This window comes from Gymnodraco acuticeps, unplaced genomic scaffold (genome assembly GCF_902827175.1).
Source record: "Gymnodraco acuticeps unplaced genomic scaffold, fGymAcu1.1, whole genome shotgun sequence".
Lineage (NCBI taxonomy): Eukaryota > Metazoa > Chordata > Actinopteri > Perciformes > Bathydraconidae > Gymnodraco > Gymnodraco acuticeps.
This window is the reverse complement of record NW_022990274.1, coordinates 4973902-4989833: the sequence shown is the minus strand read 5'-3', so window position 1 is coordinate 4989833 and position 15932 is coordinate 4973902. Positions and strand designations below refer to the sequence as shown.

General features: G+C 41.2%; 1 protein-coding gene across 5 annotated transcripts in view; it reads left to right on the top strand.

Annotated features, from left to right (window-relative positions):
• Positions 1 to 15932, top strand: part of LOC117549503 (poly(rC)-binding protein 3-like) — a 123315-nt gene that overhangs the window by 54869 nt on the left and 52514 nt on the right. For 4 of the 5 annotated variants that reach the window (XM_034221490.1, XM_034221488.1, XM_034221489.1 and 1 more), the window contains exons 2-5: positions 3933 to 3982; positions 4757 to 4819; positions 6207 to 6304; positions 6569 to 6685. In XM_034221490.1, coding sequence (XP_034077381.1) covers positions 6653 to 6685 — 33 coding nt within the window. In that variant the 5' untranslated portion in view covers positions 3933 to 3982; positions 4757 to 4819; positions 6207 to 6304; positions 6569 to 6652. The remainder of the gene's footprint in view (positions 1 to 3932; positions 3983 to 4756; positions 4820 to 6206; positions 6305 to 6568; positions 6686 to 15932) is intronic. The other variant, XM_034221487.1, reaches the window with a different exon arrangement.

The following is a 15932-nucleotide window of genomic DNA, read 5'->3' as shown; positions in this document are numbered from 1 at the left end:
TGAAAAGTGCTATATAAATAAAATGGCCTTGCCTTGCCTATGACCTTACTGCAGCAAATGAATGTAGGCTCCAAATGTAACAAGCTATTTGACTCACAGAATGTCTGCTGGAAAAAAGATAAATCGATCAATGTTATGCAGGGGGGTTTCTGTGGTACTGCTGCAGTGAAAGCTGCTCAGCCAGCAGGGACAGCCATAACGCTTCCCCTGTATCCTATAACCATAACCCATAGCCATAGTGTCTTCGTCTGAGAGAGTCTTCACTTACATGAATGGCATCACATGAATACTTTGATATGGATTTTAGTGGCTTTATGTGTGATTTGCAGTTTTCACCAACTAAGCTAAAGGCGGCTACCGTTGTTTTTTTACTTAATAAGTTTCAGACATTACTATGTGGGTGACTACTGATGTATTTGAAGTTGTAGAACAAACTAGAACATCTCAAGGAACCCATGACTTTGAATGGGAATCAGAAGTGGTCAAATGCTAACTCATTTCCGGGTTGTACAGTAGGACTCATTCCTGCACCACTCATTAGAGATCCAAGATGTCTTCCTCACTCACACATTTGAACGCTGCCAATGGTAGCTGAGTATTCTTTTCTGGATCCCTAGCTAATTTATAGCTTAAAATAGTAAACGTGCAAATACAGAGTGATGTATTTTAGTACACTTCTTCAATATGTGGTGCTTCGGCCTCCTACTTAACACAACCTAAATGCTACGTTAATCCGTTGTGTGTGTGAGACAGGAAGAGGGATGTGTGTGTCCCATCAGTGAAGGGCGAGTCCTTCAGCACACGGGGTCAGTACTGAGGAGGTGAGATGATATTGTGAGGATATTTAATGAGAGGATAAAAGCAGAAGCGAACGGGGGATGAGTATTAGCCTTTTTAGATATCATTAAACATTAATACTGTCAGGGGGCTGGAGCACACTGGGGTGCTTTTCATTGACTTTCATGCTGCGTGCTAATAGACTATCTCCTCTGGGGACCTACACACACCCCTCCCCCCACACCCAGCCCTCGGTATGGTGCTAAACTAAAGCGAATATCAGATTGCCACCCTGCTTTAAAGGATAAGCTTAAAGTGTGTGTGGTGAGTGTGTGTGTGTTAATTGTAGATTGTGTGAGGTCATGCTCTCTTTAGCTCATGATGTATGATGTACGCAGAACCATTGTAAAACTATTAAAAGGCCCTGAAGAGACTAGCATATATTAACCCGGTACTTAATCCTGAGCAGCACTTCAAATACTTTACTACACAATGATATTTTGTGAACATTTCCAGAGTAATGCTTGAAGTATTTAGAAAATGACTTTGGCTCAAGTCCTTCTCTCCAGTTATATTATTTATCCATTCATAATTAGTTGAAATGATGTTGTGTGGATTGTTTAGTGTCTATAGACAAATGAGACTTCTCAGTCATTATTTAGAAGCCTGTTTGTGTTCTCTGAATAATACAGTTCAGTTTTCTTAATGATCAATGTGATTCAATTCTTCCTTCAATTTATCGTTTGATCTCTAATAATGTCACAAAGTTGTAAAAATGCCCATCACAGTTTCATTAAACTGATTGTCTCGTTTAATAGGCCAAATATTCAGTTTCTTAATTCATCAAAATGAAGCACAATTAAGAAGAAGTTGGAACCAAGCAATTAGAAAAAAAGACTAATTTGACCTACTAACGAAATATCTGCAATTTAAATACTGACTTGATCAACAGTTTATTTGTTTCAATGTTCACAAATGTACAGTTCATGTGTAGTTAAACTTAAACCGCATGTATCTTGTGAGTCATTATGTACATGTTCACATATTGGGGCCTTCATATGTCAATATAAATATTGTTATTCTATTTTTGTTTTAACAACTTTATTTTTCAGTTTTTCACAAATACAGTATGTCCAACATTTCTGAAAACAAGTTGCAAACGCCCCAGATCCCACCCCCCTCCAGGTGGTATTCCCCAGTGAATAGACAAACAAACGGAAACAAAATAAACGAATGGTCATAGAAATAAAATATAAAAAATATATAAATACAAGTAAAATAAATGAAAAAATAAGGAATAGACCAAAATAAGCACATACAACAAAAATGACGATAATAGACAGTACGAGTAGATAATCAGATATAATAAAACATCACACACATAACCCAATAATAAGCATTTTTGTTTATGCTGATCTTATTGCCAGCCTTCTAAACCCTTAGTGTGACAAGGTACGTAACAACTTCAAGCCCACAGTTAGTGACCCCAGAGTGCCCAGGTCAATAGTCAAAGACAGATGCAAAGTGAATCAGGTGAGGGATGGGCCTCTAACATGGGTAATAAATAGCGTCCAAGTTTTGTCGTATTTGCTGACTAAACCGCGCACTGCATATCTCAATTGTTCCAAGTCTAGCCCAAGCATCACTTCCCTGATCCAGTGAATATAGGAAGGGGGATTTTTTCCTTTCCAATTTAGCAGTATGAGACGGCGGGCATGCAACGAAGCATAGGCAACCGCATTTTTGTGGAGGGAGGAGAACCCTAGTCCAGTATCAACAGTTCCAAAAATAGCTGTTTGAGGATTAGGAGATAGCATCCTGCCTGATATTGCAGAGAGTGACCGAAACACAGAAGCCCAGAAACTGCTTAATGACGGACATGACCAGAACATATGGCCCAGGGAAACAGGGGAATAATGACACCTGGGACAGGTTGGAGCGACACTGGGAAAGCTCTTAGCTAGTCTGTCGTTGGAGTAATGTAGCCGGTGTACCACTAATACAGAAAGAAGAGGTGTGTATACGTGAAACAATGTTTTCCCAGGCTTCCTCTGAAATAGAATCACCAATATCTCCTTTACATGCTTTTTTAGTTTTGTCCCATGTGGGAGGGCAGTTATTCAGAATCAATGTATATATGTTGGACACAGCCCCTTTATTAAATGGATTCACATTAAGAACCCAGTGAGCTAGATCTTTAGAGGGTGGACATGGATATCCTGGAAAATGTTTAGACGCAAAAGACCGAGCCTGGAGGTATCTAAAGAAGTGAGATTTTGGTATGCTGTGATCCCTACACAAGTGTGTAAAGGATGCAAAACTGCTGTCACTAAAAAGATCTTGAAAATAGACCAGGCCACTTCTATGCCAAACAGCAAATGCCATGTCCAAACGGGATGGTGTAAAAAGGTGATTAGACATTATTGGCGAGAAACTGCATATGCTTTTCAGATTCATATATTCATATTGTTATTCTATTTATTGCACCTTTTTTTGTTTAACCTCTTGTGGTAGCTTATATAAATATTGCTATTCCATTTATTTGATCACACTTTTCTTACTTACACTTCTTATGTTTATATACATATTTGTATTCAATGATATTTCATTATAATTGAAAATGTTTTTCCTAAACTCAAGTTTCTATAAATATGTTTACATTATTCGAAAATGGAGCAACTGATCAATTAAGTATTCTGATTACTCTTATATTAGCTTTTTTAATTGATGTTCTTACAATTACTTAAAATACACCAGCTGCAACTCAGTATCTCCAAACTAAATGGTGTTTGTCCTATGAAGCACCAACAGAGGGCAGTGGTGCCCTTTGAAAGAAAAGAGGCAGCACGTGCACTCTCCATCCTTGAGAGTGTGTGTGTGTGTGTGTGTGTGTGTGTGTGTGTGTGTGTGTGTGTGTGTGTGTGTGTGTGTGTGTGTGTGTGTGTGTGGTGTGTGTGTGTGTGTGTGTGTGTGTGTGTGTGTGTGTGTGTGTGTGTGTGTGTGTGTGTGTGTGTGTAAATATCATGTACAGCTGGGCGTGGCGGGGAATAGATAACACAGTGGGGGACGGGTATGTGCTGATGTAGGTAGCAGGTGCTGTACAAACCTATACATCTCACTGACACCAAAGATTAACTAATGATTTTCATTCACAGGAATTCCTCTCCTCCCCTGGAACGCTGTGTCAACAACTCAACTGCACAATGTAAGAAACACTACACTGATGAAGTATAATAATTGCCTTGATTAGGTCCCATGTCATGGCCATTTCTACTGATCATAATTCCATTGTTGAGGTCTACTAGAATACATTTACATTGTTCAATGTTCCAAGCTCACATTAGTTTCTCATGCAGCATCTCTGTATAGTATGTGTATTCACTCTCTGTCCTACACGGCTTGTTGGAGCTCCTGCCCCCCCCCCCCCCTCCCTGTGAGCCCACTGTGCTCTGATTGGTCAGCTCACCCACTCTGTTCTGATGAGTCTACCACTATGGTCTACCACCGTTACAGCGGAACATCAGTGATTATGTGTCACAATGGCGTTAGCAACCAGAAAATGACACCAGTAAGGACAAACAGATGAGAATGCTGCGTGGGGTCTGGGTGCCGTGTTGGCAGGACGTTGTGCAGCTCGCTGCTGCGAGGAGCGGACAGTGTGAGCTGGGTTCATTTGGGTATGGGCACGTCACTGTACCCAGGAAGAAAAAGATAAATGTCCAACGAGGCGTTCTGGGGCAGCATAGACAGGTCTTTTCTGTGTTAGTTTTACTCGCTACAGGGTGTACTTTGAGGGTTTGTGACTCTGCAGACCGTTTACATGCAGAACCGCCTTCATAACACACAAGGGGATGGGTCAGAACCGGAAAAGCATGACATGGGACCTTTAACCTTCATGCCTTTACTAATAACTAATTCAGTGCTAACAGCAGAGTGAATGGTGTGCCTTCACATATTCAGTGCTGTCTTTTTCCCACAGATACGCTGAAGTCACTCCCAGTTTATTTGATCTAAGGCGCTTCTGCTAGGCGGGCGCAGCAGAGTAAGTGATGGTGGTGTTGAATTTGATTCAAAAGATTAAACCTCTTTTTTTAAACACAGCCTGGATCCAGAGTCCTGCACGGGTCTGATTTTCAAGACCCGCTCCCGCCCCGCACCCGCGACGTGCAATACCGAACCCGCCCCGCTACCCGCACATATTGCCAATTAGTTCCGCAACCCGACCCGACCCGTCGGCACAAGATCCGCAACCCGACCCGAACCCGCATAGCCTATGAGCAGTGAAAACGTGCAATTATTAACACACGCAGTTGCATATTTGTCTCAAAAAGCGTGGGATGTTGGTTATTTTCTCCATCTAGGAACCAAAAGCCTCCCAGACGCTGGATTTCGCTCTTGAGGAAGTGTTATTGAAAATGCTGTATTCTCCGCTAGAGAGCTTCACCTCAGCCATTTCGAATGTGGCGCGCTCAGCAGCAGATTGATGCGCTGCAGAGGTTATGATTATACGCGGTCCCGCGGGGGTGAGGTCTGAGGATTTAAACATTAAACTAAATTACTATTATTTTAATATATTTATTATGCAACACCCGCGACCCGACCCGCATCATCTTTGTTTTACCCAGAACCGAACCCGGAAAAAAGCGTTTGATAAAATACCACCCGCGAATCACCTTTTTTGCGGGTCACCCGTCGGGTACCCGACCCGATGCAGGACTCTGCCTGGATCACAATCCATCCAACTTGTATTCATATTTCCACATAATAAACATAATTTCGATGCAAAGGCAAGCCCTCTGATTAATGAAGCAGTGGATAGAATCGATTTACCAAGACGTGTTTCATGTTCAATGTGATATTTCAACAGACAGAAGTCCAGAAGAAAAAATAATCTAATGGTTAAGTACAAAGGTACAAAAAAGTATACTATTTACATTCTATGTGTACACCCTGCCCAACTTTTGCTTTGTTGGAAGCACCTTTTTACAGCAACAAGTCTTTGTAAATAAGTCTCTCAGCTTTTATATTTTACACCAGTCCTCTTCGAAAAATGTCCTCACACAATATACATTATGCAGGACATTTCCTTGTCTGAAGCCATACCTTGGCTGAAGTCGATTTGTGTGCTTTTGGTGTTTGTCATGATGAAATGTGAAATTCCTTCTATTCTTTAGCTTTTTGACACCAGAAGGTTTTCTGCAAAAATATGGCATACAACCTGGAACAAAGGTCCCAAGGTTAGAATACATCTGGATGCTGCAGTGGTATAGCATATAGTGTAACCACTCTAACACACAGGCGCTCCACTCCACAGCATAATGAGTTCTCTGTTAGATCACCATTATTCAGCCAACACCTCCTGTTGAAAACTCCCCGTCTTGTTAACCCATTAACCACGTTTCCATGTCTTAACCCTGTGATGTGTTCAGGTGCAGACTTTAGTCTCCCCATTCTGCTGGAAGGCTGCCAGCCACAGGTCACATGACCTGGAAGAAAAAACCTGGGAGACTTTCGGGATCCCTTTTCGGTGAGACACACCTTCTCATTGTTATTGCTAGCACACAATACGAGCAGCATGACGGATGGCGGGTCGCTCTATTTTGAAAGAAAAGCAATGAATGAGTCTAGGTTTGCTTCAGAAAGTATTGATCCTGTACAGAAACACTGACTTTGCCAAGAAAAACAAACGTATGTATTGATATGGTATACTTATATTCTGTTTTAAAGCATTTTTGTAGTGCTCCAACTTACTTCCTACTTCATTGTTACCTCTCTTTTCATTGGGCTTTAGCATGGGCTGCTTATCAACCTGAAGGGAAGTCCAAAGGCTGATGAACTGATCTCTGTGTGACACCACGTTGCTCTGGAGTCCTATATGCCCTGGGATACAACACCCAGCGCAAATCTGGTGAGTAAAGACACTCCTTTGAGCAGTCAATGGTAATTGACTGTTAAAGGGCCACTTTAAGCCTCTAACTGATGAGATGAACTCCTCCATTACAGAGAGGTTCAAGCTAGCAGGTTTCCTCAGAAGTTTTATAAAGCTGATGGGGGCTGTGTCACTGGCCTTGATGCGTGAGATTTTGAATAAGCCTTACTATCAATGCTATAATGTGAAGAATTAGTGTAGTTGCCCATACGAATGAGAAATGGTTTGTGCTCATGACTGAACATCCAATATTCGCTCATCATTTCTCAAATATTCTCCAACCACTTCTTAATTGTATCTGTTCTGCCTCTCAGTCTCCCTAAATGCTCTGTAAAGAATAAGTACAAGGCATATACTATATCACTACAACATTGTAGTAGGGCTGCTGATTGCCAACATATAATGCTGACATCATGCAGTTTTTTTTTTTGCAAATTCAAAAATTGTTGAACTCACAGATGAAAATATATGTTTCTGTCTGCATTTTATGTTTGCTCAAGTTGATCAAGGCTGCATTACAAAATGTTTTCAATGAAATGTAAACTAAATGTCTCATTAGACATTTAAATAAAGAAAACGTAGATACAATTCAATCCATTTGACTTACACCTATCATTTATCAGAAGATATGATCATCTTGTTTCAGAGAGAGAAAGTTAACTATCAAAAAAAAGAAAGTACATAAACAATGTTTCGAGTCCCAGTTTGTGCAGCCCATTGTAAAACAGGTCAAATGTTTTCTGCTGCACTCTCTGAAGTTTGCCTTTTCATCATTTTCCCCACCTTGCTAAATGTTCTCTCAGCAACTTCTTTTTTTGGGGTTTTTTCTGCAATTCTTCTACTAAACCCGTTGTTCCTCTTATTTTCATAAATAGTCACCAACTACTGGACTAGGGGTTTAGCTAAAGCAAATAATAATAATAATAATAATAATACATGAGACTTGTATAGCGCTTTTCTAGAAACTAAAAGACGCTTTGACAAAGAATAAAACAAAATAAAGAATAAAAAATACAAAGAAAAATACAAAAAGAGATAGGTAGGGGGGGGGTGGTCAGTGGTTGAATGCAGTGTTGAACAGGTGGGTTTTGAGTGATGTTTTGAATGCTGTGAGGGAGGAAGAATCTCTGCTGGATTGGGGTAGTGAGTTCCAGAGGGTGGGTGCAGCAACGGAGAAGGCTCTGTCGCCCCAGGACTTGAGGTTGGTCCGGTTGGGGGGGGGGGGGGGGGGGGGGGGGGGGGGGGGGGGGGGCAGGAGGTTGGCAGCAGCAGAGCGGAGGGAGCGAGTAGGAGTGTGTTTAGGATCAGATCCTTGGTTTCCAGTTGTGGCTTGGTTTTATGCCTCTTCCTTGCTCAGCTCAAGAGTCACTTCTTCGACAACGCCCAGTGTGTTGATCACATTTGAGTTGATATGCATTGTTCTAGGGTTGGACATGTAGATTTCTTCCTGCTTCGGCCTAAGCATCATCTGCTTGTGTGAACAATGTAGTTCCAGTTGATGGGAACAGTTTGACTGATTCAAGTCTTCTTGAAGGTTTTCGGACTATTTTTGCAAACACAATGTGGTTGCAATGCATTGCACATGTCCTTCAGTGCTCTCTTACATGATGTAATCTATGCTCTGCAGCTGAAGTCCGAGAACTCTGGAAGTCTCATGCATTGGATCATGTTTGCACATATCAGTCTGAGCACAAGCAACTCTCTGTCTTGGTTGACATCGCAATGGATCATCCTGTAAAGAAACAGCCTGCTGATGTAGTCCGAGCCAGAAATGTAAGAGTACCATTTCCTTTCCTTGTGATGGTCTATCTATACAATGTATCAGTTTCCCTACACTAACAGTCTGTGGGAAAGAAGAATGGGGTCCAGCATTCTATGTCGCAGTCAGTGCTTTTCTTCAAAACCTTTTGTACACAATTTCCAGCATCTCTTTGTGGGTAGTAGATCTCTGTGGCAAAAGTTCCATCCTTAAGTGTCAATTCGTTTCCACCGAGATCCAATTCATACAATTTTCTTTGAGAATCACACAACCGTATCACAGTAGGGCGAACAAGTCCTCTCTAGCAGCATTTTCTTGTTTGTTCCGAGCCTTATTATAGGCGGGGAACTTCCAGATGTTTGTGATGTGTTCTTTATTCAGCATTTCAGCCCCAATGCTCACCAAGTCGCTACAGATATTGCACATGCACTTTGCATAGATCTGCTATCAAAACAGAAAAAAAGGCAAGGTCACTATCTGGTTTGTAAATACATTTGAGAACGGTCATTACAAAGGACGAACCAGTCAACTGAGAATGTAGCGTCTTAGCAAGAGCTTCATTGTTTCTGTAGAGAAGAAGAAAACTCATTAATTTGATCAAAAGGAGTTGGTAAGATCTCAAAAGATTAATCAGGACAAATCATATTTGTTTGGTTTATTATTAGTTAATGTAATGCAATTAGTCATCAGAAGGGCTATTTACAATTTATTTATCAAAATACAAGAATTGGAGTTAATGTATTTGGTTATTTTCATCTATGACAGACGTCATAATATAAACAATGACAATGACAATATAAACAATGACGTAAAGTATGTACTTTTAAATACTTTAGCTTAAGAACTATATTGCATTCATTTGCAGTTTAGCGTGTGTTGTCACATTAAACTGCTGATAATATTTTAAGGGCACGCTCACACGTGTTAAATCAACATTTGCTTCTGGTTCATTACTATTCAAAGTGAGTGAAGGGCTGACTCGGTTTAGCAAGAAGATCATCTTTGGTGAACTTTCAGCCAGGTAAATAAATACTTGTGTCAATTACAGCCATCCGCATACGTGTGACTATGCCCTAGCTAGGGCGAAACAGAAACGTATCTCTGTTAGCCAATGACATCATAGGACTCTGCTAGCTATGGCTGCTTACAGCTAGCTGTCACTCCTCCTGAGGACAAAAGAGAAACCTATTTGTAGTAATGAGCACTTGCAATAGTAAAACCAAGCTAGAAATTGAAGTCTTCAAATGTTTCTCTCCGGTAACATTCCACCCAGCATTTGCAGGTTTCCCACTGTTTGAAAGCATCCCATAACTCTGGCTGTAGAATGGTGAAATTGACAAAAGTGGAAGCGCTTACTTGGAGTTGAACATTTGATGAAATTAGCCTGGTGAGCACAGGTTTATTGAATGGCAAATGTATGCCATTCAACCAGGCCTCCAAATATCATCTCTCAAGCTTGGATTAATTACTTCAATGTTTTTTTTAGATGCTTCATTGTGACGTCTATCAACATTTGTAAAAGTAAAGGTCCCTTGCACTACTTTAAACTGTGAGCTGTGGGGAAGAATTCCTTAAGGCAGACTTTACCCTTTGCCGATGAAACAGCTTTTTAGATTTTACCGAGGTCAGGGGTTACTAAGGAAAAGCCCTACAGGCAGGTTAAAACATCACATCCTAATAAATACACAAAGCTTAGAAGTCAAACGATAAAGAAAACTTTATTTTGAAAGACATTTGAACACCCTTGGCGATAAAGTAGGGTTGAGTGATTAGTTCAAATGAAAAAGCTCAACTACCAGTATTTGTCTATTCATTATGCAGGTGTTTGTGCCGCACACACACACACACACACTCAGGGGAAGTCTCAAATCCCAACATGCCATGGAATGTTTTGGTGTAGGGCTGTGCAATTAACCGTATTTTAATCTCGATTTTGGCTTGCAACGATTATGAAAACAACGTAATCGAAATAAAACGATTATTTTGCTGCGTGCGCTTTCACCCCTCCCTAAAAGCCCTCTCGGCCAGGTTGTGAGTGACAATAGTTGTGTGAGTTCAGCGCGAGCGAAGATGGCAGAACAGGAGCAGCTCGTGAACAAGAAAGGTCAAACTAATTCCGCTGTTTGGAAATACTTTGGGTTTAAGGAGTCCGACGGTGAACAAAAAACAGTACAGTGCAGCAGGGGCGGACTGGCCATCTGTGTGTTCTGGAGAATCACAGCCGCTTTTTTTTAACGTCATCATTTCAGTTGCACTGACAGGCGACAGAAGTCCACAGTTTCCCCGCATGATGTTTCCAAACTTAATAGGAAAACCATCATGTTTGATACAAAGAAAACGGGATATTAAAGTCATATTTGTTGAAGCCTTTGGGGCAGCACAGCCATATTCAGCCTCAGTATGTCGACTTTTGACTCCAATGTAAAGTCAGCTGTCTCTGTTGGGATAAAAGGTCCATCAACACACTACACAGAGACTCAGATACTCGTACAGCTGTGCACAAGTTGAACCTCTTTGCACTTCTTTGCATCTGAATAGGGCTGCACGGTATTGAAAAAACTGACACCGCGATTTTTTCCCCCCCTGCGGTATATATTGCGTTTTTTTTTAACCTGTTAAACCCCAAAGTCGCGGCGGGGGTACTTTACTTTTTTTTTCACGAGTGTCTCAGGGGATCGTAATATTAAGAACCTATTAATGTGTTATACCAGATTAACAGAAATAATCTCAGCTAACTGACGATACAAACCATTTTTACCAAAACAAAAACACAAGTCTCATAAGAAGCATCTAAATGACCCCTGAGCGAAAAATGCTAACGCACTTTGGCACAGAACTCAAGATAAAAGTACCCTTATTATTACTTATCGTAGCTGCACTTACAAGATATCCGATTAAAGCTGAGGTTCCACAGATTATTTAGGTATATAGTATCATCACTGAGTGATCTGAACTCGGACAGGGGAAGCAAACACAGACATCACAACACGTACCTTTACGTAGCTTCTAGGGGAGATGTCTCACCGTAGCTGTCAATCTGATCAAAAGACGTGTTCAATGGCATTAAAACGAGAAAGAAAAAACGAGGCTGAATCGGTTAATCCATATGTTTTTTCCATAGGCCAAAATAGTTCCAGATGGCAGATGTTGCTTTTCTTCTTGGAAGTAAATCTTCATTCTCTCCGGTATTGTCCTCCTGTGCCTCGCTCATTTGTTACCAGTGTTTTTTGATGGTCTGCAAACTAGCGGGGCGGGGCCTGCTGTGATCTGATCAAGAATTATTGTGATTGGTGGTTTGCTGTGCATGCAGGGGAAGTTCTACACACACCAGCACATGAACAAATAAGGAGTGAGAGTGACGCGTAGCCAAAACCGGAAGCTGCATACACTCTGGTAGCTACCATTAGCAGCTAATTTTTGTGCTCCGATTTTTACATAAAAATTGAATTATGGATTATAAACAATTGCTTCAAAGCCACAGATACATTATCAACCTATGGATCAACCGATTCAGCCACGTTTTTTCTTTCTCGTTTTAATGCCATTGAACACGTCTTTTGATCAGATTGACAGCTACGGTGAGACGATCTCCCGTAAAAGCTCCGTAAAAGGTATGTGTTGTGATGTCTGTGTTTGCTTCCCCTGTTGCGAGATCGGATCGCTTAGATACTATACTTAAATAATCTGTGGAGTCTCAGCTTTAATCGGATATATTGTATGTGCAGTTTCGATAAGTAATAAGGGTATCTTTATTTTGAATTCTGTGCTAAAGTGCGTTAGCATTTTTTTTTTAAATGAATAAAACCGCACGTCCCTGCGGTGTGAATACCGTGCATGCGCATACCGCGGTTATCGCCATGACACGGTATATCGTTCAGCCCTAATCTGAATCATATTTTTATAATATCACCAAACGTTCATGCTTAAGCAGTTGTGTTAGGGACTGCTAACACAACACAATAGTTTGTTTTGTCATTTGAGAGCAAACAAAACATCAAGACAGTCAGATGGAAGAGGAACTAACTGTGCACTAATTACTTTTGTAAAAAGAAAAAATGATGGACGGATATGAGCGTCTGTTTGCCTGTTTGTACTTGTATCCTTTGAGCATGCCTACATCAACACACGTGTGTTTTGACTTTACATTGATCCTCAAAAAAATATATATCTAAGCTGGCTCCCTCTAAAGAGCAATGTGTTCATCTGAGGACTAAAGTAAGTATATACTGGCTGGCTCCATTTAATTACCCCATAGGGCAGGAATGTCCAAACTTCTTCAAAGAGGGAGATTGGATTATGTGAATATGCCCGCGGGCCAATAATACCCTGCTGACATTTTTTAAACATAAAAGTAACATAAAAATGCACTGTTATATCATGATTTTCATTGTCACAATTACCTTTATTTTTCAAATGGCAATTTAATCAAATATAAGCAACCAAAAACACAATTCTGCCTTTCATTCATATTTGGAGAGTCAGATAACATTGAGCAAACTATAGGGAATACCGTAAACTTTGTAGCGGTAGTGACCTTTTTTTAATTAAGTGGGGTGCAAGTCAGAATCAGGTCTGACAAATAGGAATCTAAAATATCCAACAACAATTGTTCAGTCAAACCATACACAAATCAATTAATTGGGGAAATATCTCCACCATCACCGAAATGCAATTCAAAATATATCACACATCAATTTCGTTGGATATTTTCATGGGGGAAAGTTTCGGAAAAAATCCTCTGTAGCAAAGAGTCCAGTTGGTTACAACCCCGACATACATGTTATCCAGTTCATAGGCTAATTTCAATGTAAACATAGAAAACACAAAAACTTGTGTTATGGTAATGGTCTTGTTCTCGAGTGAGGGAACAATGGAGCGTGAGATGGGCTGGAGAATCGTAGCAGCGGGAGCGGTACTGCAGTCGCTTTACCGCACCGTTGTGACGAAAAGGGAGCTGAGCCAGAAGGCAAAGCTCTCTTGTCTACCGGGCCATTTTCGTTCCTACCCTCACCTATGGTCATGAAGGATGGGTCATGACCGAAAGAACGAGATCGCGGATACAAGCGGCCGAGATGGGTTTTCTCCGCAGGGTGGCTGGTGTCTCCCTTACGGCCCGTCTACACTACAGGCGTCAAAAAATGCTTTCAACGCTTCGCCCATTCATTTGAATGGGGTGACGTAGGATATTTTCAAACTTCGCCGAACTGCATTGTGGGTAGCATGTAGTGTTGCACGGTGTACCGATACTTGAAAGGCACCGCGATACCCTGCCGTTAAAAACGGTACGATTCCTCCGTTTCATTAGTATCGGTACTTTAAGAATGACGGGGAAAAGTACTCCGGTGAGAAAGCGCTGTTTTAATAAGAGCCGTGTGTGTTCAGCGCTCTGCTTCACTCCCTGCACTGCAGCCGTGCCTGCTGTCCCTCCCCTCTCAAGCACGTTCTAAGTCCCTCCCCTCTCTCGTGCATTCGGCCACGCGCTAGCTGCCAGAGCATGTGAAAAAAAGAGAAGCATGGCTGCAAGTGGGAGTTTAACTGCCGTTGCGCCTCGGCTTGTTGACAAAAAAGACGCCAGAAGCGAAATTTGGAAGTATTTGAGCTATATCTCTGACAGTAAGGGCAAGCCTACGGACACCACGAGGCCTGTCTGTGAGAAATATTTTAGATCCCTGCAAACCAAGGGAGCCAACACATCAGACTTGGCTAAGCACCCGCCGACCGGCGTCCAGAGCTGTTTAAAGAATTTAAAGACAGACAGGTTAGAGAATGTGATAGATAACATAATTACATCATGCTCAAGCCCATGCCCTCAAATCTAAGTCAAACAAGTGTAATTTATTTTTGTGACAAACGAATGTTTTCGTAGTTTGACGAGGCAATTATTTGGCAATGATAACTGTCTAATATGGCTATATTTTTAGCTAACTTACCAATGTGGCTAACATCTGCAATATACATTTTGTCAATAATTATTTATATTACTGTACTATTTACATGTTAATAAAATAAAAAAATTATATTTTATAAAACAAAAAAGTTGTTTGACATGATGCTTAATTTTATTTAATACGAATTATTGTCATTTATTTTATTTATTGTTCTCAAGTTTGTGTTATGGTTCTGGTTCTGGTGTGAAATAAAGCACAATAATTACATTTAAGACTGTTTCCCTTTTTTTAAGAAAAGTATCGAAAAAGAATCGGAATCGCAATTCTTGACTTGGTATCGGTATCGAAACCAAAATGTTGGTATCGTGACAACACTAGTAGCATGGCAAGGCGTTGCAAGCATCGCGAGCGTCTATCGGCGTCAAAAGTTGAACAATGTTCAACTTTTGAGGCTCGATGCTTGCTCGAAGCTGGCGTCAGCCAATCAAATCCCGTTTTTGCAATTCCCGCCAGTACAAGCGCTAGCCAATCAAACCGCGTGCAAGCTGGGAGAGCCAGACCGCAGTTCATTTCCTCATATTCCAAACGAGAAATTACGGTAGCAAATCACCCGGTTCTTTCCGACCAGAACTATTTACCGGGATACAAACCGGAGGAACCAGGCATGGAGGGAGGTGGCAGAGACAGTGGGTGAAACTGGTAGGTTTTCGCCTGTTTGGGGATTTTATATCCAGTTTACTTCGTTTTAACATTGCTATTGCTTTGTATGTCGGGGGCGGGAGATTCATGTGATTGGTTGTTGGTCGCGTTGCTCGCAAAAAATCGCCAAGCTTCAGACACGCCCAGCTTCAAGATTTTTTGATGCCTGTAGTGTAGACGGGCCGTAAGGGATAAGGTGAGAAGTTCGGTCATCAGGGAGGGACTCTGAGTTGAGCCGCTCCTCCTTCGCGTCGAAAGGAGCCAGTTGAGGTGGTTCGGGAACCTAGTTAGGATGCCACCTGGGCGCCTCCCTAGGGAGGTGTTCCAGGCACGTCCAGCTGGGAAGAGACCAAGGGTAGACCTAGGACCAGGTGGAGGGATTATATCTCTTCGCTGGCCTGGGAGCGCCTTGGGATCCCCCAGTCAGAGCTGGTTGATGTCGCCAGGGAAAAGAGTGGAAAAACACTGCCGCATTTTCCAAGGACCATGCAAGGAGCGGTGTCCCTGCCGGCAGCGGTGATTTTATACAGGTACATTATGTATCATGTAACAAACGTTACGTTACTATTGTCTATTGTGTGTGTAAAGAGACAGTATATAAAAGTAACAGTGCAATTCAAAATTGTGTGTGTGTGAATATATACGTAAAGTGAAAGTATTTATAAAGCCATAGTATATCTCTTCTCCATGTAAGGTCATTACCATAACAAAAGCTTTTCATTACCGACATGCTCTGTTCATTACCATAACACTTCCTTAATAAGTTAATATTTTGATAGGAATATGGAAAACCTTCAAATTTTCATTTTGTACAGGAAATGTTTGGTATGTCTGTTCATATTTTAAAATTGTCTTTTTTCAATCAATTGTACAATTTACA